At 34.4% G+C, this 27,711-nt stretch overlaps 3 protein-coding genes across 4 annotated transcripts; 2 read left to right on the plus strand and 1 right to left on the minus strand.

The window, feature by feature from the left end:
- The first annotated feature begins 925 nt into the window (after nucleotides 1-925).
- On the plus strand, nucleotides 926-1,648 carry LOC141485402 (mediator of RNA polymerase II transcription subunit 10-like). Its single transcript, XM_074182004.1, has 3 exons — nucleotides 926-1,179; nucleotides 1,240-1,323; nucleotides 1,378-1,648. The coding sequence occupies exons 1-3, from the start codon at nucleotides 1,058-1,060 to the stop codon at nucleotides 1,565-1,567; spliced, it is 396 nt and encodes a 131-aa protein (XP_074038105.1). The 5' UTR covers nucleotides 926-1,057; the 3' UTR covers nucleotides 1,568-1,648.
- Nucleotides 1,649-12,909: 11,261 nt separating this feature from the next.
- LOC111507854 (mediator complex subunit 10) lies at nucleotides 12,910-13,632 on the plus strand. Its single transcript, XM_074182741.1, has 3 exons — nucleotides 12,910-13,163; nucleotides 13,224-13,307; nucleotides 13,362-13,632. Exons 1-3 carry the CDS (start codon nucleotides 13,042-13,044, stop codon nucleotides 13,549-13,551), a joined length of 396 nt encoding a protein of 131 aa, XP_074038842.1. The 5' UTR covers nucleotides 12,910-13,041; the 3' UTR covers nucleotides 13,552-13,632.
- A 9,155-nt stretch (nucleotides 13,633-22,787) lies between these two features.
- eIF3e (eukaryotic translation initiation factor 3 subunit e) lies at nucleotides 22,788-27,420 on the minus strand. Of its 2 annotated transcripts, none has more exons than XM_023163224.2 (5): nucleotides 27,231-27,420; nucleotides 26,896-27,174; nucleotides 26,339-26,838; nucleotides 23,137-23,563; nucleotides 22,788-22,878 (listed from the first exon to the last, which is right to left on the minus strand). In XM_023163224.2, exons 1-5 carry the CDS (start codon nucleotides 27,318-27,320, stop codon nucleotides 22,852-22,854), a joined length of 1,323 nt encoding a protein of 440 aa, XP_023018992.1. In that variant the 5' UTR covers nucleotides 27,321-27,420; the 3' UTR covers nucleotides 22,788-22,851. The 2 variants fall into 2 exon arrangements, with proteins under 2 accessions (XP_023018992.1, XP_023018991.1); XM_023163223.2 differs by having other exon boundaries at nucleotides 23,131-23,563.
- Between the last annotated feature and the right edge of the window lie 291 nt (nucleotides 27,421-27,711).

The raw sequence follows: 27,711 nt of genomic DNA on the forward strand, positions 1-27,711 counted from the left end.
CAAAAGGATCGAATGTTACAGATGTGTGTCCACAGTGTGTGCACTTCATCGTGGATTTTAATTGACCAACGAAATTATCTACAATCTTAGAGTTTGCACTCAAATAAATCCGCCACGCCTCTTGTGCTTTTCCGCTGTCGCTCAATTTTTCGTTAATCCCCGTTAAGGTCGGTTTAGGTTTCTCAATAATTCTATTAACGTCATCATGTAAACCTTCTAAAAGATAACGAGGGAACTCCTAGGCGTCTTGATGCGCATTATCCATGAATCGAAGGGCAAAACTCTGAATCTGACTTTTTAAGGAGACTGTGTTCACTGCTCTATCAGAAATATCAGATGAAATTTCTGACTATGATTCCTTGATAACTTCTTGAAATTCAGAACATAATAATTTTCCAGATAATTTCAAGGTTGGCAATTGCCCTGCCCTGAGTGTTGGTTCTGTGGTAGCTATTTAATGGAATTTATAATTATTATTCAGAATTCAGATCTGAATTTTGCACAATGCGGTATTTGATCTGTGGCGCTGAAAATGAAAACAGTAAAAAATCATGTAATTTTTTTAGGAAAAAGCCTAAACTCCGTAAGAATATATATAATTGCGTTCGTAGATATATATTCACAATATTTCGACATATAGCTACAGATTACATATATTATGGTTATTTGTGATACTGGCATGACGTTGTTTCAGATATCAAAAAATCCATCTTTAAATTCAGAATTCGGACATTACAACCCAATTAACCTACTTGAATTAACCTCTGCAAAAACCTATATGGAAAGATCGAGAGCTTCCACCTACATAACATAGGAGTCAAGTTGCAACTGCTGGGAGACACTCCCATCTAAAGGCTTTTAATTGGTGGTAACATTGCTTACTGAGTAAGGAAGAAGAAGTAATCACTAAAAACGCAAATTGAGAAGAAGACTTGATTGGCAACAAGTAGACTTCGGAATTGGCAAATTGGTATCAGATTATCAGATACTACATGCATAGTAGTACAGTTCGTGATTATTGTTACTGAGTCTATTTTACTTTCAAAGGCAGTGCAAAATGACGTCTTCTTTGGAAAATCTAGAGAGTCAATTGGAAATATTCATTGAAAATGTTCGACAAATCCATATAATTGTTAGTGATTTCCAGCCACAAAGTCAAAATGTCCTAAATCAAAAACTGTAAGGTTGAATGAATATTAGTTGGTGAATAGTTTCATTTAATATATATATTGTTTTCAGTCAATCTCTGGTGCATGGATTACAGGAAGTTGATAAATTGAAATCTCAAGTGCAAGATGTTCATGTTCCATTAGAAGTTTTTGAGTAAGTACATAAGCTTGTAATATTGTTCAATTTGTAAATTTTTTAACTTTTCAGTTATATCGATCAAGGACGCAATCCTCAACTGTACACTAAAGATTGTATCGAGAAAGCCTTGGCAAAGAATGAACAAGTAAAAGGAAAGATTGATGCTTACAGAAAGTTCAAAGCTAATATGTTACTAGAATTGAGTCGTACATTTCCTAATGAACTAAATAAGTATAGAGCTCTGAGAGGAGATGAATAAATATTTTCTATTGTAAATATTTTAGAATAAGTTATATAAGTTATGTGCATTACTTTTATGTTAATATATTTGTTTTACATATTTCTTATTTTAGGGTCAATAATGGCAATACCTCTTTATAGGCCAAACAAAATGCCACCAACTTACTTTCATTAATCAAATTATTTATAGACATTTCATAATAGGAACTATTCTTCCGTCTTTCAGTCAAAAAAAATACTTATATATTACATTAGATTTCTTACCGAAGACTTCAAGACGTATGTGTTGAACTGCGCCTTGAAATACCATCAAATAGATACTGGGCAATTAAATAAGGCACACCTTGATTAACGTTTTAATAAGTAATCACTTCGTCGACATAACATACAACATGCAACTCACACGAGTACAGAGCTAAAAAAAAAAAACAGATGACACGTCAATTACAGGATTGCCAACATACTAACTTCAACACCCACCCCCAATTCTGGAAAGTGCATATGCCCAAAATATAAATATATTCAGTATTCACCCATTCTGTAATATTGAGATAACATTCATTTTCTCCCTAAAAATAAGAAATCTTGATAAGGGTAATGCTTTAGTCAAAACATCTGCAATTTGTAGATTAGAAGGAACATAAATCAACTGTGCAACACCTTCCCTAACACAATTTCTTACAAAATGATGTTTAACATCTATATGCTTAGATCTTTTGGTTTCTAATGTTTTAGCAATCTTAATACATGACTGATTGTCCTCATATACCAAAATGGGTTGAACTTCAATAAGCATATCTTTCATCAACTGTTTTAAAAATAAACATTCAGTTAAACACGCAGACAGTGCAACATATTCTGCTTCACACGTTGATAATGCTACTACAGATTGTTTCTTTGATTTCCACAGCACTGTATTATTATTAAGTCTTAGAACAAAACCACTAATACTTTTTCTATCTAGAGGATTATTCGCAAAATCTGCATCAACAGAGGCATGTATTGTGAATGATGTTTGATTTGACTTGTAAAAACATAAACCATAATATTTTGTCTCCTTTAGATATCGTAGAATAGCTTTCAAGTGCTTCCAATGAGATAAATTGAAATTATGTTGAAATTGACTGAAATATGTTATTGCAAAAGCCAAGTCTGGTCTTGTACCCAACATTATGTACATAAGACTGCCAATTAATTCCTTGTAAGGCAATTTATGTAAAACAGAAGTACTTTCTGGTTCTAGATTTAATTTTGGTACCATCGGAAGAGAAGCTCCCTTACAATCAGTCATACCAAATTTTATCAAAATTTTCTGTATAAGATTTCTCTGTGTAATGTACACTTTTCCTTGGGTTCTTTCAATTTCTAAACCTAAAAACAACAATTTATCATCAAACATGACTTTCATTTCAAACTCTTGTGACAGCTGTTTCATAACCAAATTCAAATTGTCTTTATCATCTGAAATTAAAAATATATCATCTACCCATATCAATAAATATGTTTCTGCTCTAATGTAGAGACACGGGTCTACCTTTGAACATATGAATTTCAATGAGTTCAAAAATGCATTCAACCTTTCATACCAGCACTTTGGACTCTGTTTGAGTCCATATAAGGCCTTCTTCAGCTTGCAAACATGATTAAGTGGACCATTGACTCCCTCAGGCAGGTACATGTAAACTGGAGCATCCAAACTTCCATTTAGGAATGCTGACTTCACATCCAACTGGCCCATGTGATAATCCCTCTCCACAGCCAATACTAGAAGTATTCGGATTGTTACCATACGTGCCACTGGTGTATACACATCTTCATAAGGTACTTCATCTTGCTGGAAACCTCTTGCTACCAACCTTGCTTTCTTTGTAGATTCACCATTGATGTTTTTTTGTGTAAAAACCCATCGTGAATCCACTACAGTAGAATCCTGAGGACATGGTACTATATCCCATGTTTGGTTCCTGGTCAAGTTTGATATTTCTTCTTTGATGGCATTCCTCCATCCTTCATCCTTCTCAGCAGCATCATAACTTTGTGGTATATCAGATGGTAAGTAGCCTGTAGCCAAAGCAATCATAAGGTCCACATCATAGTCTTGAAATCTAGCTGGTATTCTTCTTTCTCTGATGCTCTGTCTAATTGCCCCATTTCCTTCCTGCTCAGCTTGGACTTCATTTTCAACTTGGACTTCATTTTCTTCTTGTATATTTATGTTTTCTTCAATCAAGTGGGGCAAAATAATTTCATTCTGCTCATGTGTTGGCGTCACAATATTGTTTTCACTTTCATCAAATACAATGTTTCGAGCTATAACCAACTTTTTCTTCTCAGAGTTCCACATTCTGAAACCATTAGGTGCATAACCTAACATTTTCATTTTAATACTATGTTTCTGAAATTTGTCTGTTCTATCTTCTTCTGGTATGTGAACGTAGCCTGTGCATCCAAATATTTTGATGTTATTGAGTTCTACATTATGTCCATACCAAATATTTGCTGGTAATTGGCCTTTTTCTAATGTTGAGGTTGGTAATCTATTATTAAGATAAGCTGCACATCTGATAGCTTCACCCCAAAATGACTTTGACATCTGCGAATCAAGTAGCAGACAACGAGCCATATTCATTAGTGTCCTATTGAGACGTTCACTAACACCATTCTGTTCAGGTGTCCTAGGGACTGTATATTGTACTTCCATACCATTTTTCTTACAGAAGTCTTTGAAATCTCTGGAGGTATATTCTCCACCATTGTCACATCTAAATTTACTTATTTTGGTTTGGAACTTATTACAAACCATTGCTTCATATTCCTTAAATTTTTCTAAAACCTCACTTTTGGTTTTCATGAGGTAAACACATGTGAAGTGGGAGAAATGGTCAGTAAATGAAACATAATACTTCATTCCATCATAAGTTGCAGGAACAAATGGTCCAGCTACATCAGAAGACACCACTTCTAATATTCTTTTAGATTTTTTTTCAGTGGGCAAAACTTTCAGAAATGAGGAACGTGTTTGTTTTCCTTCCATGCACACCTGACAAATGTTCGTTATGGGATAATAGGAAGAATGACCCATTCTCCTATGTAACAAAGAACTCTTCTCATTGGAAGTCATATTTGCTGAATCTTCTTCAAGTACAAAGTCAATAATATACAAGTTTCCTCTGATGCTTCCCTCAATTACAACTTGGTTCTTTTTCCCAACAATTTGCACATTATTGCCATCAAAAATCACTTTGAAGCCTTCTTGTTGTAGTCTTTTTACAGAAAGTAGATTGTATGGTAAATCACAGCATTCCAGAACATCTTTTATTTTGATGTTCACATTGTCTTTATTTTTCAAGTACAAGTTTCCACTTCTGTTGGCTTTGATTTTTACATCCCTTTTGGCCACACCAATGGAATAATCCACGAATTTTTCCTCCTTCAAATATTTTCCTGTATTTGAACAAATTAAATGATTTGTTGCCCCAGAATCAACAATAAAAGAAATAATTGTGGAGTTGTCAAAATTATGGAAAGTGACATTGTTGACAGTGTCACACATCCCTGTTTCAGTATGACCAACATTAGCCAAAAAGGTTATGTCCTCTTCTTCTGTTTCTGAAGCGATATAAGTGCGTGACTTTTCCACTCCTCGTAGCTCCGGGCAGTCAACTCTTTTATGTCCAGGTCTGCCACATTTGTAACACTTATACCGGAAATTTATGTTGCTAGAACTGTTACCTTGAAAATATTGTCTATTGCCTACACTGTGTCTATTATTTATGTTTCTCACATTGTGTATTTGTCTTTGTCTATTTTCATGACGGAATTTTTTTCCACCTCCACTGACTAGAGCGATTGCTTCCTCGCTGTTAACAGAGGCACTACTATTATTCTGACGAGCTTCTTCTTGTAAAAGTTTGTTTTTCACAAAATGAAAATTCATTTCAGTAGGGTTCTGGCTGTATAGAACGTCTATTGTAGTAGTAATAGCTTGGTAATGTTCAGGCATCGCAGCCAGCAACTGGGAAATAATTTCTTCATCCTGGATTTTTCCACCACTACTCTTCAAATCTTGAACAGTCTTTTCATATTTCGTTATGAAACTTTCAAGGGAACCACTTTCATACATCATGTTTCTGAGCTTTCGCTGTAAATTCACTTGAACTGATAGTCCACTTTTTGTGTATGTCTTTTGAAGAGTCAAAAAGATATCTCTTGCAGATTTCTCATCTCTTACACTATCAAGGATATTATCCGCCAACGCCTGCACTATGATATTCCTAGCTTTGACATCCTGTTTCTTGAATTTTGCAGTTTGTCTCGTAGTTTCGTCCGTAATTTCCAGAACATCTAGTACCTCATTATTTTCCAGTACTAGTTTCATACGAAACTCCCAATTTGAGTAACCGGTCCCATCAAATTGTTTCAATTGTCCAAGTGACACTGCCATCGCCATTTTGGTTTCCAGAATAATCACTCACTCCTCTGACGCTTTCAACCTCTATCCCAATTCTATATTAGTATTTCAAAAGTCCAAGAAAAGGTTGTCTGGGCCCATAACCTGTTGAACTGCGCCTTGAAATACCATCAAATAGATACTGGGCAATTAAATAAGGCACACCTTGATTAACGTTTTAATAAGTAATCACTTCGTCGACATAACATACAACATGCAACTCACACGAGTACAGAGCTAAAAAAAAAAAACAGATGACACGTCAATTACAGGATTGCCAACATACTAACTTCAACAGTATGTGGTAGAGTTCTATCAGCAAATTTATCTTTTATAGGGAGTTGAAATTGTATTATTTTTTGTGACACCAGAATCTTTTTTCTGTATATTCTTGAGTTGACTTATAGTACAGAGGTAATTATTAAGAAAAAAACATAGGTAATTTGAATTCAAAGTCCTCGGTTATATGAATATCCAAATAAATGGTATGTTTTAGTTATGCTCGCTTGTCTGTGTGAAACAATTGACAATGAAGTGTGTGGATGAAAACTGATTGAAACTTTGTGAAGTATAGTTGAGAAACGCTATATATTTCTGCCCAACAACTCGAGAGTTAATTATGACATCTGGTGAATGTTTTACGTTCTCACTAATAAAACAACAAACATTTTGAGAAGTGAACAAACAATAAAGCTGTTATAATGAAAAGTTAGATGTTTTGTTCAAAACACTCGGTTTTTTTTTTTTCAGTTAGCTACTGTGTGTATTTGCCATCATCAGTCAACATATGTGGTTGAGGTTTATATTATCCATTTTTCAGCTTCATTTTCTGTTACCATTGTTTTTGTTTTCCATCCTTATACTCAAATTTCAGTTCAGGTAACGATGCAAACAATAATTATGACATCTGTCAATAATGACAAATAAACAGAGTAGTCAAATCAAAAAAATACGTGTGCTTCAAACTTTGATATAATTGATTTAATGCGAAATGATAAAAAAACTACTGTTACATATACGTTACATATGTTACATATTGTTACAAAATCCCTTACGCCGCAGCTGACTACATTCACCCAATTCGACGAAGGGATCGCTAACTGAGCATGACGTCACACGCGCGGTAACTGGAAAAGTATCGATCAAAGAATTCCAACGTAGATCTTGAGAGCGAAACATCGCGATGGATATGGAATTTCTAGAAATTCTAGATGCATCGATCTTACTATAAAAGAGCGAGTTCCTTCGGCAGAGGGAGAGTAGTAAGAGAGTGTTCGAAGTCTCAAGCAAGCGAGTATTCTAAGTGAATTATCAGTGCAGCAGTTGTGTATTAAGTAAATAAAAGTTGTCTAAGTTGTTTTAAAAACGAACCCCAAGTAAATATCGTAACAGTGGAATTTTACTGATAAATAAAAAAAAACAATAAATAGACATTTTTGTGAATATTATAAGGCATTTATGATGAATACGAGAAGTACATCGTACGATACGATGCGGAGGACATGTTGCAATTTATTCAAAACCAATTTGTGGATGCGGAAAGACGACGACAGGAGGAAAAAGAAGTCGAGGAAAAGCGACGACAGGAAGAGGAAAGACGAAGGCAGGAGGAAAAAGAATTAAAAAAGAAAGAACGAGAAGAGGCGCTCCAGAAAATTCTCGAAGAACAGAGAAAAGAGCGAGAAGATCTCCAGAACATTCTAGAAAAGCAGAAGAATGAATTAGAACAAATAGAAAAACAACGGAAAGCCGATTTCCAGAATGTTCTAGTACACCAAGACAAGTTCTTCCAACATGCGCTTCATAAAACCGAAATACGAATGGAAGAACTAAAAGAAAATCTAAAAGGAGAACTGAAGGGAAGCGTCATGAAAATCGACGACGAGGTTAAAAAAGAAGTGCATACAGTACGAGAGGAAATGATAGGACTACAAAAGAAAGTCGAAAAACAGATAGCGCTTCTCAAAAATCAAGATCGCCGTGACAGATTGCCACATCTACAATTTCTGTGAAACCACCGACTTTTGATGGACAGTCGTCTTGGTCCATGTACCGCCGCCAATTCGAGGCTGCGGCAACGACAAATGGATGGGGTGAAGAAGAGAAAGCTACAGCACTTATAAGCTACAGCCTTGGGTATGTTGCAAACGATACCCACCGAACAACAGAGTGAATACGAGGATCTGATATCTGCACTAGAGTTGCGGTATGGCGATCAACACAGAGAACAGCTGTACCGGGCCCAAATGAAGACGCGCACACAAAAATCCGGTGAGAATCTTCAAGAATTCGAAGCCGATGTGAGACGCCTGATTCAGCTGGCTTATCCAGAAGCACCTGGAGCTTTCAAGAAGCAGCTAGCGGTGCAGCTATTTATAAATGGTTTGAGAGACCCAGAAATCCAAAGAACTTTGCGATTGACAAACTTTAAGAGTAGTAGCGACGCCTTGGTACGTTCGTTAGAAGTAGAGGCGGCCTTCAACACTTCAAGGCCGAAAGTGCGGGCAGTATCTATAGGAGAACCTGAACAACGATCCGGTACAGCGACTAGTTCAATCGAGAAGGTTCTAGAGGAACTCAAATTAATGATAAGTGGAATCAGCACCCAGAAGAAGAGGACATGCTATAGGTGCGGGAAGCCCGGACGGATCTCATTAAAGACTGCAGAGTGAGAGTGTCACCAAGATCCCACTCACCTGCGAGGGTGTCGTCACGTACACAATCACCTGTGAGGACAAAGTCAGCCAGTCCTCAAATTGGCGGCAGGAAAACTAGAATTAGCCAGCATATCGGGGCGCATGCTGACTAACAATAACAGAGCCCCCAGGGCCATTCAATTTAACAGACTAAAACGAACAACAGACAGTCTAACCATATCAGGAAAATTGAATAAAATGGTCGTGATATGCACCATAGACACCAGGGCTGCAGTTTCCTTGGTACGCAGTGACATCCTTCGACCTGAAAGCGTGAAGCCTACTTATTCCAATTTCGTGCTTCGAACAGTCATGGGTGAAAACGTACCTATTCGAGGAGAAGCTGAAATAACACTGATTCTTGGGCGACTCACCATTATTGATACAGTGTATGTTGCAGACATAGAAAATGAATTCATACTAGGAATGGATTTGATCAGTGAGTACGGCTTTTCATTCGACAACGAAGAGAAGATTATGAAGTTTAGAGGAGAGGAATTTGTCCTTACCACTCCAGCAGAAAGGGCAATACCTGCGAAACTGCGCTTAGTGAACACTGCGCGAATTCCTGGTTTTTCGGAGAAAGTAGTTTACGCTATCGCTGATGAAGACCTCGGATGCTATGGAATAGTCCAGTCATGTGATGAATCCCCCAGCAAATAAGTTTTTGCACGAGCCTTAGTAAAAACGAAACAAATCATCCCTGTGAGAGTTGCCAATGTGTATCCTGAAGCAGTAACAGTTAAAGAAGGTGATGTCACAGGAACCTGTGAACCAGTCATATGGGTTCATATTGAGTTTTTCAGCAAAGTACTGACCAAGCCAGAAAGGAATTATTGCGTAACCAGAAAGGAACTACTGGCAATAATCAAGGCTGTAGATCACTTCTACAAATATCTCTATGGATAGAGTCCCTTATCAGAACAGACCATGCAGCTCTGAAGTGGTTACTCGAAATGAAGACTCCTGAAGGACAAGAAGCAAGGTGGATTGAGAAGCTGAACCAGTATCATCGTCCAGGACGACTGCATAATAACGCAGATGCGTTGTCCTGAAGACCTTGTTCTGATTTTTGTAAACACTGTGAGCGAATTGAACGACGCGAAGGAATCAACCAAGTGAGAGTGATGGCAGACAATAATTGGACCACAGCAAAAATGAGACAAGATCAAGAGGGTGATCCAAACGTTGCAGAATTTTCAAAATGAAAGGAAAGTGGAGCAAAAAGACCCTCCTGGTAGGACATCTCTGATCGATCACCAACGTTCAAGGCATTGTGGGCACAATGGGATTACTTGATTGTTGAGAATGGTCTACTGAAGAGGGCTTGGGAATCGGCCGATGGCAAGAAAGTGATTTCCCAACTGGTTGTGCCTATGTCAAGAATAAGTGGCGTCTTGGAAGAGATCCATGGTAGTAAATCGGGAGGACATCTGGGAGTTAACAAGACCTTGGATGAAATACGACAAAGGTTTTACTGGGTTCAGTGTCGAGAAGATGTAGAGCGATGGTGCCGAAGATGCCCAATATGCGAAGCCAGCAAAGGTCCTAAAACAAGATCCAGAGGTGAGATGAAACAATACAACGTTGGTGCTCCCTTCGAACGGATCGCCATCGATGTAGCCGGACCATTTCCGACCAGTAAATGGGTTGAAGCGTACGCCTTGCATAATCAAGAAGCATCCACAGTTGTAAGAGCTCTGGTGGATAACATGTTTGCAAGGTTTGGTGTGCCAATGGAGTTACATTCCGATCAAGGAAGAAATTTTGAGTCGAATTTATTCAAGAAAGTCTGTGAATTGATGGGAATTAGCAAGACCAGAACAACTGCCCTCCACCCACAGTCTGATGGCATGGTCGAGAGGTTCAACAGGACTATGGAAGAACATCTTTCCAAAGTAGTAGAAGAGCATCAAAAAGACTGGGATCAACATCTTCAATTATTCTTGATGGCCTACCAAGCAGCCGTGCACGATTCCACAAAGCTCACCCCAGCTAGTATCATATTCGGAAGAGATCTTCGCTTGCCCTGTGACTTGGTGTTCGGATCACCAAGTGTTGAGAAAAAAGAGGTGCTAGATTACTCAGATGAACTGCGAGATAGCTTGACAAGGATCCACGAAATTGCTAGAAGAATATTAAATATGACTAGTGACAGGATGAAGGCTCGATACGATCTCTCGATACTGGTGGATTTAAAGGAGATCGAGTGTGGCTATACAACCCTCGTCGTAGAAAAGGAATTTCCACCAAATTAACACCATCTTGGGAAGGACCCTATACGATAGTGAAGAGAATAAATGACGTAGTGTATAGGATTCAACGTAGCCCTCGAGCAAAAATGAAGGTCGTTCACCTATAAAGATTCAAACGACACAATGGGGACAACGACATATTGTTTGATCGGGACGATCCTACGTCACACGCGCGGTAACTGGAAAAGTCTTGATCAAAGAATTCCAACGTCGATCTTGAGAGCGAAACATCGCGATGGATATGGAATTTCTAGAAATTCTAGATGCATCGATCTTACTATAAAAGAGCGATGAGTTCCTTCGGCAGAGGGAGAGTAGTAAGGAATGTTCGAAGTCTCAATCAAGCGAGAATTCTAAGTGATTTATAATCAGTGCAGAAGTTGTGTATTAAGTAAATAAAAGTCGTCTAAGTATTATTAGTGTTGTTGTTTTAAAAATGAAATCTAAGTAAATATCGCAACAATATGCTTTATCAGAACCAAGTGGAATGATAACATTAAAATCAACAGTTCAAAAATAACTTTTCAAAACGCTCAAAGGTACGAACTCGTTTTCTCCTTTCCATAAAAGAGGATGTATGCATCTCGACTCATAAGTGATTTTGGTTAAATTGGCGACACGTGTGAATCATTGTATTCGTGCCACGTGCCAGTATTGGGATTTCTGCCGAATGCTGTATTATGTCCGCTGTAGGTAGACCCTCTGTGCTTCGAAGGTGTATATAGATTATTACGACAAGGAGTCACGTTGTCTGCTGCATAATTGTTCATATCTAATTCATCTAGAAAAAATTCGATGGCAACATTTAACTTGCCTCTGAAACTTTCTGTTAGAGAGAATATTTTAAAATGAATTACTAAAATACGAGGAAACTTATGAATTGATAGAGACTTTGTGCATTTTCTTCTTTCCCTGCAACTCGAACACGTCGATTTTTCATGTCCATCCAAAGTTTCATCTCTTGTGAAGAAATCCAAACATTGTGATAAACTCAATTGGCCAGTTCTTTGTGGTATGGGGGGGGGGGCAAATCCCCAAAAGGATCGAATGTTACAGATGTGTGTCCACAGTGTGTGCACTTCATCGTGGATTTTAATTGACCAACGAAATTATCTACAATCTTAGAGTTTGCACTCAAATAAATCCGCCACGCCTCTTGTGCTTTTCCGCTGTCGCTCAATTTTTCGTTAATCCCCGTTAAGGTCGGTTTAGGTTTCTCAATAATTCTATTAACGTCATCATGTAAACCTTCTAAAAGATAACGAGGGAACTCCTAGGCGTCTTGATGCGCATTATCCATGAATCGAAGGGCAAAACTCTGAATCTGACTTTTTAAGGAGACTGTGTTCACTGCTCTATCAGAAATATCAGATGAAATTTCTGACTATGATTCCTTGATAACTTCTTGAAATTCAGAACATAATAATTTTCCAGATAATTTCAAGGTTGGCAATTGCCCTGCCCTGAGTGTTGGTTCTGTGGTAGCTATTTAATGGAATTTATAATTATTATTCAGAATTCAGATCTGAATTTTGCACAATGCGGTATTTGATCTGTGGCGCTGAAAATGAAAACAGTAAAAAATCATGTAATTTTTTTAGGAAAAAGCCTAAACTCCGTAAGAATATATATAATTGCGTTCGTAGATATATATTCACAATATTTCGACATATAGCTACAGATTACATATATTATGGTTATTTGTGATACTGGCATGACGTTGTTTCAGATATCAAAAAATCCATCTTTAAATTCAGAATTCGGACATTACAACCCAATTAACCTACTTGAATTAACCTCTGCAAAAACCTATATGGAAAGATCGAGAGCTTCCACCTACATAACATAGGAGTCAAGTTGCAACTGCTGGGAGACACTCCCATCTAAAGGCTTTTAATTGGTGGTAACATTGCTTACTGAGTAAGGAAGAAGAAGTAATCACTAAAAACGCAAATTGAGAAGAAGACTTGATTGGCAACAAGTAGACTTCGGAATTGGCAAATTGGTATCAGATTATCAGATACTACATGCATAGTAGTACAGTTCGTGATTATTGTTACTGAGTCTATTTTACTTTCAAAGGCAGTGCAAAATGACGTCTTCTTTGGAAAATCTAGAGAGTCAATTGGAAATATTCATTGAAAATGTTCGACAAATCCATATAATTGTTAGTGATTTCCAGCCACAAAGTCAAAATGTCCTAAATCAAAAACTGTAAGGTTGAATGAATATTAGTTGGTGAATAGTTTCATTTAATATATATATTGTTTTCAGTCAATCTCTGGTGCATGGATTACAGGAAGTTGATAAATTGAAATCTCAAGTGCAAGATGTTCATGTTCCATTAGAAGTTTTTGAGTAAGTACATAAGCTTGTAATATTGTTCAATTTGTAAATTTTTTAACTTTTCAGTTATATCGATCAAGGACGCAATCCTCAACTGTACACTAAAGATTGTATCGAGAAAGCCTTGGCAAAGAATGAACAAGTAAAAGGAAAGATTGATGCTTACAGAAAGTTCAAAGCTAATATGTTACTAGAATTGAGTCGTACATTTCCTAATGAACTAAATAAGTATAGAGCTCTGAGAGGAGATGAATAAATATTTTCTATTGTAAATATTTTAGAATAAGTTATATAAGTTATGTGCATTACTTTTATGTTAATATATTTGTTTTACATATTTCTTATTTTAGGGTCAATAATGGCAATACCTCTTTATAGGCCAAACAAAATGCCACCAACTTACTTTCATTAATCAAATTATTTATAGACATTTCATAATAGGAACTATTCTTCCGTCTTTCAGTCAAAAAAAATACTTATATATTACATTAGATTTCTTACCGAAGACTTCAAGACGTATGTGGTAGAGTTCTATCAGCAAATTTATCTTTTATAGGGAGTTGAAATTGTATTATTTTTTGTGACACCAGAATCTTTTTTCTGTATATTCTTGAGTTGACTTATAGTACAGAGGTAATTATTAAGAAAAAAACATAGGTAATTTGAATTCAAAGTCCTCGGTTATATGAATATCCAAATAAATGGTATGTTTTAGTTATGCTCGCTTGTCTGTGTGAAACAATTGACAATGAAGTGTGTGGATGAAAACTGATTGAAACTTTGTGAAGTATAGTTGAGAAACGCTATATATTTCTGCCCAACAACTCGAGAGTTAATTATGACATCTGGTGAATGTTTTACGTTCTCACTAATAAAACAACAAACATTTTGAGAAGTGAACAAACAATAAAGCTGTTATAATGAAAAGTTAGATGAAGGAAGTTAAAAATATATCTGAAAGTAATTTCCTCAAGCTTTGTATGTTCACTCCAACTCCCATTCCTTGAATTTAGCCATAGGACATATGCACTATTCAACACTGTTGTCACTGAAGAATTTTGCCAGAACAATGAAAGCTGTGAGAGACAATACTGAGTCACATTTTTCCTAGACAAGATTGGTACTCAGGTGTGATACAAGATGGATGAAAAATCATTGTGTTATTGAAATTCAAATACATTCCTGAAGCAATCTAGAAAATGTTGAAGCAATTTAGCAATGCTCCAGTCTCGGATACTTCTGGACAGACTACAGTCAATCACCCCCATACCCAAAAGTTTATGTTGCTCATATGTTCCAGTTTAACATACTGTGAGCTTATGTGAAATCCTTCAATATCCTTTATGTTATTTATCAAATGCTTCAGACCATGTTGTTTTTGATTCTTACCAGTGTCGAGGAAATGATAAATAATATAATTTCACTACCCAACAAAAAAAAGACTTGACGGTTTTGAAGAGGAACCTACATACCCAACAACAACAAAAACTGTTTTTTTGGGGTGACAAACTGATAGTTGACGGGTTAAGCTATACATATGCATTCATTGTTTTGTAAAATTTTCAAGTCTGCAACAGATTTACTTCCACCCATAAACTTGAAAAATTATAAACTTATTTGAGAAGCTGAACTAGATAAAACAGGCTGAATGGTTTGGGTTTATTGACTGTTTAATAACACATTGATTTTTCTGTGTAAGAAGTAATTGACAAATTTGCAGCCAAAAGGGCTAGACTATCAATTGTGTTGATTTTTACTATATTTCTATCAGTGTGACTTAGTTATTGGCTGTATGACTAATTTAGGAGAACATTAAATGTTGATTCCTTCGAAATATCATTAATTAAATAAGTAACAATCCCCTGATAATATCACAAACAATCATTTTTGCTGGGGGCCCCTGCTACAGAAAATATTTCTGTAGTGGCCCCGAAAATACCCTGCAGCAAAAAGAGTTTCCTAGCATTGCTCCCCTCTCCATCGCCAAGAAATAATAATGATAAAGGTCATTATTAATTTTCATGAAAACTAAATGAGTAAATGAACAAGATTCAGTATTATATTGTGGTAACCCAATTGGCATATACTGCTATCTGTTCTTCCACCTAACCCAATACAGACTACTAAATGTAAAGTCAGAACAAACACAAAAAAAGCATTGATTATTTTTGAATGCACTAATGTTATAAGAAATATGAACATTGCTATCACTAAATTAATAAATTTCAGATCAAATTGGAGATAAAGACTAGTTAAGGAAAAATAAATAAATATTGTTTTAAACATATAATGATAAATTAATAATTCTCAGATCATACTGAAGATGAAGGGCGAAAAAATTTTGTATTATTAAAAGAAATAAAAATAGAACTTACTACTTATCGAGAAGTCAGATGACACGCGTCCGGAAAGTCGATAACGAGAGTTGTGGTGGTGTTTTTTTTCATACATTTGGCAATGTGATGAAGAAAATGATATCCTGTAAAATTGTGCGTGAAACGTGAGTGAACTTTTTTGTCTAATGTTAATATTACGTACATCAGAGCGAAATTTTATAAAAAAACTAATGAATACAGTTTATTGTATGATTTTCACTATAAAGGGTTTTACAAAAACCGCGACACGTTTATCGCTATAATAGCTTCCTCAAGCATAACTGTTATGCTTGAGGAAGCTATTGATTGCACGTGTCGTGGTTTTTGTAAACCCCTTTATAGTGAAACAATAAACTGTATTCATTAGTTTTTTAATATGGATTTTCATCAAGTATCGGCCAGTTCTATTCAATTACGAAATGTTATTGTAATAATAGGAAAGCTTTTGGATATTTTAAAAATTTGTAGAAGAACCAAGCAGAATGAAGGAACCTTCAATCGCTCATATTCAGCCAGTTCTTAATTTTCAAAGTGTATGAAATCCTATCGTATTTTGTGATACCATAGATTCACCTTTAATTTAATACTATGCATGTTTACCTGAATATACAAAGAGATACTTCAATTCTTGGTAAAAAGGGCGATGATCGTTACCTTCAGGTAAATGAAACTGTAAAATGTAAAGATTTATGTTAATAATTTTACAGTGATTCAGGTATATGGCAAATATGTTTACGGAAAAAACGGATTCCAAATTTTATAAGGAAATCTATAGGTAATTGTCTGTGATAATGCCTCCTGTCATTCTGTACAAATAAATCCACCATCTAATAGCGATTCAAGGACAAATTATATGATTGAATGGCACTTTAATCTTACTAGTTTGAAACCAAATGCTTCAATATTTTTTTATTTTTGTGTTTGGTGATACATGGTTGTTTTTGGTTTTTTGGTAGTATTTGAGAAAATAAATCGTAAAAATTGATTTGTTCAAAACCGATTGTTTAGATAGATAGATCTTTATTTAAATAGGATATCCTAATAATATACAAATCAACTAGAATGGTAGAAATAAAAAAAAGGTATGTGTTACATATAGAAATGACTTAAATGTATGACAAACATAAGTTCAATAAAATATTTTTAAAGACATTACCTACTACAAAAACAGCAACATTATACATTCGAAAAATTTCAATGCAATATGTAGAAAGATAAATTACATAATTATTTGAAATATATAATGAACATTAGATGAATGGAATTATACAAATTACAGCTACAGGTAACAAAGACATAATATATATCCTATTTGTACATTTAAAACAAATTTCTTCAGTTCATTTTTGAACATGTTCAGAGATGGGCTATTTTTAATTGCATTAAGTAATTTGTTGAACCAATCAAAACCCTTGAAAAACAATGAGTTCATAGTATTTTTGTTTTTTGTTCTGTTAATATATAAGTTATTATTATTTCGAGTGAAGTGGTGGTGAATATCGTGATGAAAGTCAATATACTGATTGAAATAAGATGGTCCTAAATTGTTCAATATTTTGTATACGAAGATCATTGTGAAGTATAGCAGTCTTTGGGAAATGGATTGCCAATTTAAAACATTGAGCATAATAGTGATAGGAGTATCTCTACGGCACTTCAAAATGATTCTCATACCACGATTCTGAAGTTTTTGGAGTTGAGACAATTTATTCTGATTGAATAGATATAGGATAGAGGAACAATAGTCGAAGTGTGGCTGAACAATTGACTTGTAAACTGTGATACTTGACTCCGTTGAAAGATTATTGGCAATTCTAGAAAAAAAGAATAATTTCTTTGAAATTTTTTTATGAATATACTCAAAATGTTCATCAAACGATAGAGTGTTATCTATCTGGAATCCCAGATATTTAGTTGAATTCACTATTTCAATTTTGTCATCATCAATGTTGAGATTAATAGTTTTAGAGTCTATTTGGCTGTATTTAAACTTGGTGGTGATTATCATCGCTTTAGTTTTCATCACATTCAGCTTGAGTTTATTAATTTTTAAATACTTGTTGACACTTGCTAGAGTATTATTCATTTTTTGTATAGCCATCGTTAGGTTCACATCGCTACATGCCAATAGAGTATCATCAGCAAAAAAGTTCATAAATTCACAGTCGACAAACAATGGCATGTCGTTTAAATATAGTATGAATAGAAGGGGTCCCAGAACACTACCCTGGGGAACTCCAACGTAATTGTCAATTTCACAAGAGAACATGTCTTTAACTCTTGCCCGTTGTTTTCTGTTGGTCAAGTAATTAGATAACCAATTATACACTTTGCCCTCAATTCCATATATATTCAATTTGGCTAGTAGTATAGACCTATCAATGGTCTCAAATGCTCTTTTGAGGTCAAGGAACACGACTACAACAAACTTATTATTATCCAGCTCAGATTTAAATTTGTTTAGAGATAGTTGCACTGATGACTCACACGAATGCAATTTGCGAAAACCCGATTGATTGTTGATTAAAATGTCGTTTTTTCCACATATTCTATTAGTTGGTTATATACTGCTGTTTCAAGTACCTTCTCAATCGGAGGTAAAGTGTTGATTGGCCTGAATTCTTTACATTTAATAGTATGAGGAATTTTGGGTATAGGAACAATAGTACTACTTTTCAATCTTTCTGGTATGTCGCCAGTTTCAAGAGAGGTTTTGATAAGGTGCAATATAACGTGACCGATAGTCTCAAAAACTTGTTTGAATATTTTGAAGTTGAGGATTTCATGTATACTGCACTTATTATCCAAGGAAATTATAATTTTACGTAGGTCATTTAACGAAAGCAATCTGAATTCTGTGAAAGTTTTGTATAAATTGAAGTTTTTATTGCACCATGACTCTGAATAGTCAATGCTCGCCACAATTTCATTTATGCTTTCAACAAAATAACTGTTGAAGTTATCTGATATTTCAATAACATCTTTTAGTAATATAAGTTCACCAGTTTTCTCAAACTGAATACAATTTGGAAAGTCAATGTCATCTCCTTTAACTAGTTTTTTGAGAGTTTTCCACATTTGTTTAGAGTTGTTTCTATACCGATCAATTTTTTCAAAATAATATTGATCTTTTTTTCTTTTCAACACATTGACAACATCATTTCTCAATTTCTTGAAAGTTTCCTAGTTATTTTGTTTTTCTAGATTTGAACAGTTTCTGAAAGCTCTGTATACTTACCTTCATACCATCCGGATTTAAACCCCATAGAACTGATATGAGTAATTGTAAAAAACAACGCTAGACAAGAAAATATCACGTTCAAACAAAAAGATGTAAAAAATAGAGACAGAATTTTGCTAAAGTAGAAGTTAAATATTTAGAAAAAGTTCTGAGGAAAAAAATTTAAACTTTTTAAATGTAATTTAATGATTACAATAAAAAGCATACAATTTTTTAGGATTCATCATAATTTGTATCTTTCAATGTTACTTTATTCTTACATTGTATTTTATTGTTTTAAGTATATATTATAAATGCAATTGAACATAGAGCGTTCCACAAGAAAAAATATAACATGGTGTCACCACATAAAGACATAAGCATCTTAGTGGTGCCTAAAATTCATCATAGTAACTTTTTGTAGATCGGTAGATCGTGTATCCATGTGACTCCCAGCAAATCGCTTATAATCGGTCATAGTGCCAGTTAAAATTCGTGAAAAGTTCTACATCGAGTAAGTAAATACATCCATACATCATATATGAGAATAACTTCATGAATTTGAAAAAATTCTTTTATTTGAACAACATAACCCGTTCATAACCTGCATGGAATATTTCGGACGGCATAGTTGAATCTCCAGAAAAAGTAGGTAATCTGATAGCGAGAAAAACAAAAGGTAAAAACGGATATATACATTCCACTTAAGGTGATCCCACAATATTAATAATCCAATTCAAAATTTCTGGGAATGGATGATACTGCAGTTCATATTATACTCGAGCAATTGAATAAAAACACAGATGAGCTCAAAAAAGTGATAGCTGCCAGTGAAACAAGACTTTTGCTCAAAATCGAAGAAATGCGTGATAGAATTGTTTCATTGGAAACTGAAAATAAATTTTTGAAGAATAGAGTCGAGACCCTTGAAAAAATATTAGAACTAATCATATCATTATTTTTGGACTGAATAGAAAATGCTCTGAAGTCACTGTTGAATTCATCTGCAGTGAGCTAAATAATTTACTTAGGGTCGATATCTCTGAACAAGACATCAATAACGTATATTGCCTAGGAAAGGTCGATAATTCTCCAGTTAAGGTTGAATTAATTTCTTTCCTATCTAAGAAAAAAGTTTTTCTCGAATTGAAAAACCTCAAAGGAACAAAAGTATTAGGATTGCTCACGATCTGACACTGAAACAACGGAAAAGACTTTAAGGTACTGAAAAAACATCTTGATCAGCATAAAGGAAACTCCAACGCATACATTAGAGGTAATAGATTGATTGTGGGTTCATCGCAATATTCTCCGAGTGACCTTCATCATCTTGAAGAGACCCAAGGAAACAAATCTCCGAAGCCGAATAGCGTTCCTTCAACCCCAACTCAACAACTCATTCGATCACCTCAGTCTCCTATAAAAAAGCCACTATTGTCTATATTACCGCCAAAGAAGCTACATCATTCAGAGTCCACACCGACATCAGCAGGACCAACCAAGAAAGTAGAAAGTTCCCACCAAACATACTGAAAAAGCTATGAAAACCCGTTCCCATAATATTCACTGATAAGTACTACGTCACTTTTATAGATATTAGATTTAATTTATATGTAATAATTTGATATGACATTAAAAATGAAATAAATACAACAATAAAAATTAATTGGCGTTCCGGGGCGACTTCATTGATTCCAGTGGCGCATTTGCTTTTTCAGCTGCAGGAAAACCCGGAAAAACCTGCAGCACCACATCATCTGAAGATATTACTTCAACTTTTTCCTATTTATTTTTTTACTAATCTATGACAAGGAGCCTCAAATTTGCCCATCTTAATGTAAGGTCTCTATTCACTGGGTTTGACTTGCTTGAAGATTTCATCATCACTCACAATATTGATTTGAATTGAAGGGGTTATATTTTTAGGAGTGATTAATTTTTGGGAAAGTTTTTGGCTTTCTACTACTCCATCTGATACAAAAAAAAAGGATGAGAGAATCTTCCAAAGAAAGGAAGTAATCAATTTGAAAATAAGTAACTCTATACATGGATGTGTAGATCATGCAAAGAAGTAACTTTCAGACACAAACTGAAAGAAAAAATCTTTCGAAACAAATACTTCTATACAGAATTTTCTATAATGTTATCCAATTTGGTACTGAAGAGCCTTAGGGCAAGTGTCTTAAGGCGAAACATCGGTGTATACCAGTGAGGATGACAGTGTTCCATGTGAGTACAATTTATTACCATTCATTCAAAGTAGAACTCATGTGAATGATATCTGATTCTTATTCCACAACAAATGTTTGAAATACAAACTGAGTAGAGAAAAGTATCTTATGTATAATTCAGTGTTCATATAGAAGTATTTGTTTCGAAATATTTTTTCTCTCGTGTAATTCAATGTTGATATGAAAGTAGCTGTTTCAGGAGGACTTTCTTTCAGTTTGTGTCTGAAAGTTACTTCTTTGCATGATCTACACATCCATGTATAGAGTTACTTATTTTCAAACTGATTACTTCCTTCCTTTCTTTGCCTCATCTTTTTGTATCGAGATGGAGTAGTAGAAAGCCAAAAACTTTCTTTCCCAAAAATTAATTGTGCGATTGAAAAATTCTCAGAATGGTGTCAACTTAACCACCTCATCTTAAACACTACCAAATCTGTTTCTATGAGATTATATATGTAGAAGGTTATACCTCTGGTACTTAACCTGGGATTGGCGATGACTTGACCAATCACTCCAATCGCATTATCGTCATTCACTACCCTTCTCTGAACATTTCTTTTCTTATTTAAAACCGAACCTGTCTCCCTGAATTTTGTGACCAAATCCAGAACGTGATTTCAACTTAGGTGTTTACCAGGGTTTTGCTTGTTGAATAAAATTGATGTTCTATTAGCATTTTGGTCGTTGCCAAAAAATAAAGCAATAACTGAAACTCTTTCAGCAGTAGTGTAAGGCATTTTTAAACAAATAACAATACACGACCCGTTTAAACAAAAACATCAAACGATATACTAATGAAAACTGGAAGAAGAGGAGTGAGTATTGATTTTAAAAAAGGGATGTTATTTAACAAAAAACTGATAACTGCTCGAAAAAAAATTTATTTAGGCATACAAGTTACCGAGTGGTCTGTCTAATGTATTATTAACATGGCAATTTTAACTTCAAATTATCTCGAAAACTAATCGTTACAAAAATTTTCTTTTAACAGAGTTGTGAAGGTTTTCGAAAGACCTTTAAAACAAGGTGCTACTCGACCTACTTTCCCTATCTAAATAAAGGTCGTCGGACGCACCCCTCCGAGGGGTGCGTACTACAAAAAATCTGATTAGTCTGAAAGGTGTCCCTCTTTAATTAGAAATCGACGTGTCCGAGCTATTTTTAAAAATCTACTTTTTATATTCAAAAACGGCTCTGTTAAGTTTTCGTTGTTACACACTGTATATGATGGCATAAGTCAGTCTATATTAATTGGAAATTTGTTATTAAAATAATCAATTTTGAATTGCTTCAGAATTATGTGGTGAAACAGGCGGACACTTGTTGAAAACCCATCTTGAACATATCTAACATTTCATATGTGAGATCTTTCACAAAATAACTTATCAAACACTGCACGTAAATACAGTGGCTTCTTCAGGCATGTTTGATACTGAACTGTAGCTCCAAAATCGAGCACCTTTTGGATTTCCAATGCCAGAGATTCCAGTATTACTTTTATAAGTGAACTGTAGTGAAAAAAAAAAGCATTCTGCGGTTTTGTAAACTGTTTTGTGAAAATCGCAGAATAAAGGTTTGATAAATACGTTTTCTTCAAAATTGTTTACTGACTCAGTTTATTATTCAGTCAATATAAAAATAGTTTGGATGTTAAATAATAAACGTGTTAGTGAAAATCACTTTATTATATTGGAAAGAATAATAAAGAAAGGAATATAGTATTCATGAACCTAAAATTCCTGATTTCCCCAACGTATCTGCAAAATAAAAAAAAAGTCATTAATATTAGCTAATAACTTAGAAAACTAAGAATGAACTTTCAGTAGGGTATTAGAATGCTTCTATCCCACAAAGAGGCCAATATGAACTTTGAAAATTGTACAAATAAAAAAATTGACCTACTCCATATAAAATAAGAGTTTCTACGAATATTCGAATACATTCCTGCTGAAAGTGTTGAAATGAGAGTTTATTTATGCTTAAAAGATTTCTTTGGATTTACCACTTACACTTACATCTGTTTTCGCTCTTAGTTTTCTTTCAATGAGTCCACATAATGTCTCTGATCTCACTGACAAAGAATCAATTTTTTCAATGAGTTGTTGGTATGGAGAAAGTGGTTGCGCTCCCATTACTACATGACCCAATTTGGAATCTATCTTGGCATCCAACCTAGCATTTCTGATCAAATTCACAATCCAACATTCAGCTTCATCTGGATTCATGTTCAGCTTTTCTGCCAACATGCTGATGCTGATACACTCGTGGATTCTACAGAATGTTTCAAAAATCATGAGACGGGCATTCTCCACGAACTCGTCTAGGCAGGATATGAGGAAGAAATCGTTGAGTAAGACTGTTTGACATTCGTGTAGTTTCTGCCTGGCACCATCGAAATCAAAGTTCACATATAAATGTTCCAAAAACTCTGTTATCGGATCGCTGAAATAAAATGATTATGGACTCAAAAATTTCATTTATTCACAGTTATCCCCAATTTAGAAAAAAATAATGAAAATGGCTGTCCCTCTTCATTTCGGTCAACAGGAATTTTACAGCATTCACATTTTTTCTATTATTCAATGGAACAAGCCCATTGCAGAATATAAATAATTACAGATTGTGATAATCAGAAAGAGATAACAAATATAGCAATAATTTTGAGATGATAAAACAGATATCTGGTTATACATTTCACAAGTGATAAGATAAAATAGTAGGATTTGCACATTAGCAATTTGATTAAGTTAGGCATGAAAAAATAAAAAAATTGATTGCACATTCGGGAAACACTAAAAAAGAAAGCCAAAATATTTATGGGACAAAGTGCAGGATAAGACTAGTTTTGAACTCGGGTATTGAGAGACTGAAAATATCTAATTATTCATAAGCATTTGCAAGTCTTTGGAAACGGGATATACAGCTGTGTTATCCATAGTTTTAGCTTTGGAACATGTTATAAAAAGATTGGTAAAATCTACGGTGCCTGGTGCACATGATCTCCCAGACAAGGCTGCTTGTACAGAGCCACATTGAGGAACGACCGAGATTTATTTTTTGTTATATTCAGCTGGGCATAGGACTATTTTAAATTTTAAAATACCTTATATCTACACACTACAGGCGTCAATACGTAACTGACCACTCTGACACCGTAACATGAATTCTGCCAGGTGATTGCAGTTAAATCCGATTCGCCAATGTGAGGAGGCTTATTTCACTCAATAGATGCAATATGTGTGATGATCAAGCATCTATCTTTGTTTGGGTTACTTTGTTGGATGGATATAGTTTAAGACTACACTGTTAATATGATAATCGATAATGATTGGTTTATTGCATCAGTGGCATTTGTTGACATTTATAAGCATACTGTCTGAGTGACACTAGTTTGCTATGTGGTCAAGATCAGCAATGTTACCATTTTACAGGAAACCATTCATCGCAGTATTCACTGAAATGTTGAATTTACATAGACAATCAATATTATTTTGAAAAATTCAACCAATGAAGATATCTTGCAAAATAGTAAACAATTTGAAAACATCTACGGAGCAGAACCACAACGTTTTGTAGTGCATATGATTGATGCAATTAAATATATTGAATAACATTGTATTCTATAATTTAATGAAATTTCATTTTGATATACAATTATTATCAATTCTAATCTTTTTAACCAGTGTAACATCAAGCCAAGCCACTATTAATTGCTACTGGATTTCTTTCCCAACACCAAACCGTTATTTCAACACCTCGACACGTGTTTCGATCACCAAGTGATCATTTTCAAGAGAAAGATCAAACTAATCATACTTACAAAGCTATCCTTTTTTATGCCATACGCAGATACAGGTATCTACCTGTTCTAGGTACCTGCGTCTTGAGTGTCTTAAATTAATTTTACAATGTGTCCTTATGTAATAGTCAAGTAAATCTAATAACTGAAATATTCAAAGCTATATAAAATTAGTTTCACATATTGCCTAGTCTTAAATTAATTTTACAATGTGTCCTTATGTAATAGTTAGGTGAATCTAATGAAATATTATAAGCTATATAAAGTTAATTTCACAATATTACATAAGGACACATTGTAAAATTAATTAGCCAGGGCAATATTGTGAAACTAACTTTATATAGATTATAATATTTCAATCATTAGATTCACCTTACTATTGCATAAGGACACATTGTAAAATTAATTTAAGAGTAGTAGATAAGGCAATATGTGAAATTAATTTTATATAGCTTAGAATATTTCAATTATTACATTTACTTGACTATTACATAAGGACAAATTGTAAAATTAATTTAAGGCAAGTAGATAAGGCAAATTGTAAAATTAATTTAATCTATGTATGGTATACCTGTATGGTATAAATAAGGATAGCTTTGTAAGTATGATTAGTTTGATCTTCCTTTTGAAGATGATCACTTGGTGATCAAAACACGTGTCGAGGTGTTAATATAATAGTTTGGTGTTGGGAAAAAACTCCAGTAATATTCATTACTAATTACTACACCAAAGGTTCCAAACAGTGCATCACAAGCCACTATTAATTCATTTTTTCTCAAAATCTTCAACTGCTTAATGTCTGTCTATCAAATACTTGATGAACATGAAATTGTAAAAATGGAAGAGAATGATTTTTATTTGTTCTTTCACAAGGAAAATATGTCAAAACAATTAAATATATGAACAGTTTTAGTGTCTAATGAGTAACTTATATGGATAAAAATAGGCATGTGAACATTTGAAACAAATAATATATAACAAATTAAACAAATGATTAAAATTAAAGATTATGTATGCCTAAACAATTTTTATTGAAGTTCAACTTTTGTCTTAGCTCTGAAATATTCTGGTATTTGATTATGTGTTCTTTAGTAATAAGAACAATAGAAATAAATTTTTTGATGCTAGCATCAGTATGATTAGTTTTAATCTTCCTCTTGAAGATGATCACTTGGTGATCAAAACACGTATCGAGGTGTTGTTCAACTTTTACATATGTAGCCTCTAGTATTTAAAAATGTGTTAGTTTTTGTAGTTTTTCCAAATTTGTATATATTTTTTTAGACTTATTCATCAATCACCATTTCTGTTCTTGAAAAATCATTTTTTTGTAATATATCTTGAAACAAATAAATACGAGAATACTATCCCGAAACAAAGTCTAAAGAATATCAAATACAGGATACAAAATAGCTTACCGATATGTGTAACTTTCTTGCTGGATAACTTTAACCAGATCTTTCAGGGCAGATCTCCTCCCACGGTTGATTATTACAGCAGTTGCCAAGTATCTCAAGATGTGAGGGCACATTGTCTGAATGGCATTGAGATAATGTGGCCTATACAGGAACATTTCTATAATAAGTTCCCTCCCCATGGCGTGGTTGAAGAATACAAAGAGGGACCAATGTATTAACCAAGTTCTCTGTTGCAAGAGCTGTAAGCTGTTTCCTCCAAACTGGTTGGGGCTGGAATCTATGTATTCTCGTAGCTTATTGAGATCTTCCAGAGCAGAATCCCAATTCTGATAAAGAATTTCAGACGCAAATTTGCCCCATAAAGCACTCAGGTAGTTTTTGTCATTTTGAGGCAGAACAAGCATACAGAAATACAAATATGATGTTGATACTGAATAGTTACCACATTCATAACGATACTTAGCTAATTTGTGAAGACTATCAATCATGTCAATTTCGAACTGGAAAGAAAGCAATTATTTTATATCACATTATTCTAGATAATGAACATTTTATACCTTGTAATCCTTGGACAGGAAGTTGATGAGAGTTTTAGAATCTCTCATATTTTCCATATTTTTCATAACTTCTTCATCAGCCATTATTTGAATGATAGGTTCGACTTCTTGTTGAAGCTCCTGTAATTGAGCAACAACGTGAATACGTCTCTGTTTCAAGTCTTCTGGAACTTCCTCATCTGGAAACAACTGCTTCCTTATGTCGATAGCATAATCAATCATATTTGTTTTACTCAAAATGTCTAGTTTGGCCTTCAATAGTTCGGTTTCATTGTAGATCTAAACAGAAATATGATAAATATGTTGTATTTCCGAGATAACCTCAACAAACTTACCCCTTTAGCTGATAAAAACTCCAATAAAGGAAAGACTAAGTGCCTATCCAAATATTGGCCCATTTTCGGAGTTAGATCAAACTTTGCCATATTATCGGTTTTGCTACAATTACTTAGTTTTCTATTCTCGTGTATATTAACCTCCTTTACGCCATAAATGTTGGAATTCGAGGGTTTGACAGTTGACAGTGTTCTCTCTTTCTCTCTAGTTTCTATGGCCATTGCTTCGTACTCGGCGCATTTGGCCAATTCTCCTCCTGTTAAGGCAAGTTCATATTAAAACGATTGCGATAATATTTTTGCGGTTCCGCAAATTTGCCTCAATTGTCAAAATACCGTGTTCATGTTGAAGCGGGCAATATCTAGGGATTTCATTGTTGAATTTTAAATTTTATTACATTAACCTGAATGATTACATACGACTCATACCAATTACGACTTTTAAGACCAGACCCCATCATATCAGAATATAGGACTAACA

The sequence above is a fragment of the Leptinotarsa decemlineata genome, unplaced genomic scaffold (genome assembly GCF_025532065.1).
Source record: "Leptinotarsa decemlineata unplaced genomic scaffold, Ldec_3_MD MMD2_tig00026328_RagTag_RagTag, whole genome shotgun sequence".
Classification (NCBI taxonomy): Eukaryota; Metazoa; Arthropoda; class Insecta; order Coleoptera; family Chrysomelidae; genus Leptinotarsa; species Leptinotarsa decemlineata.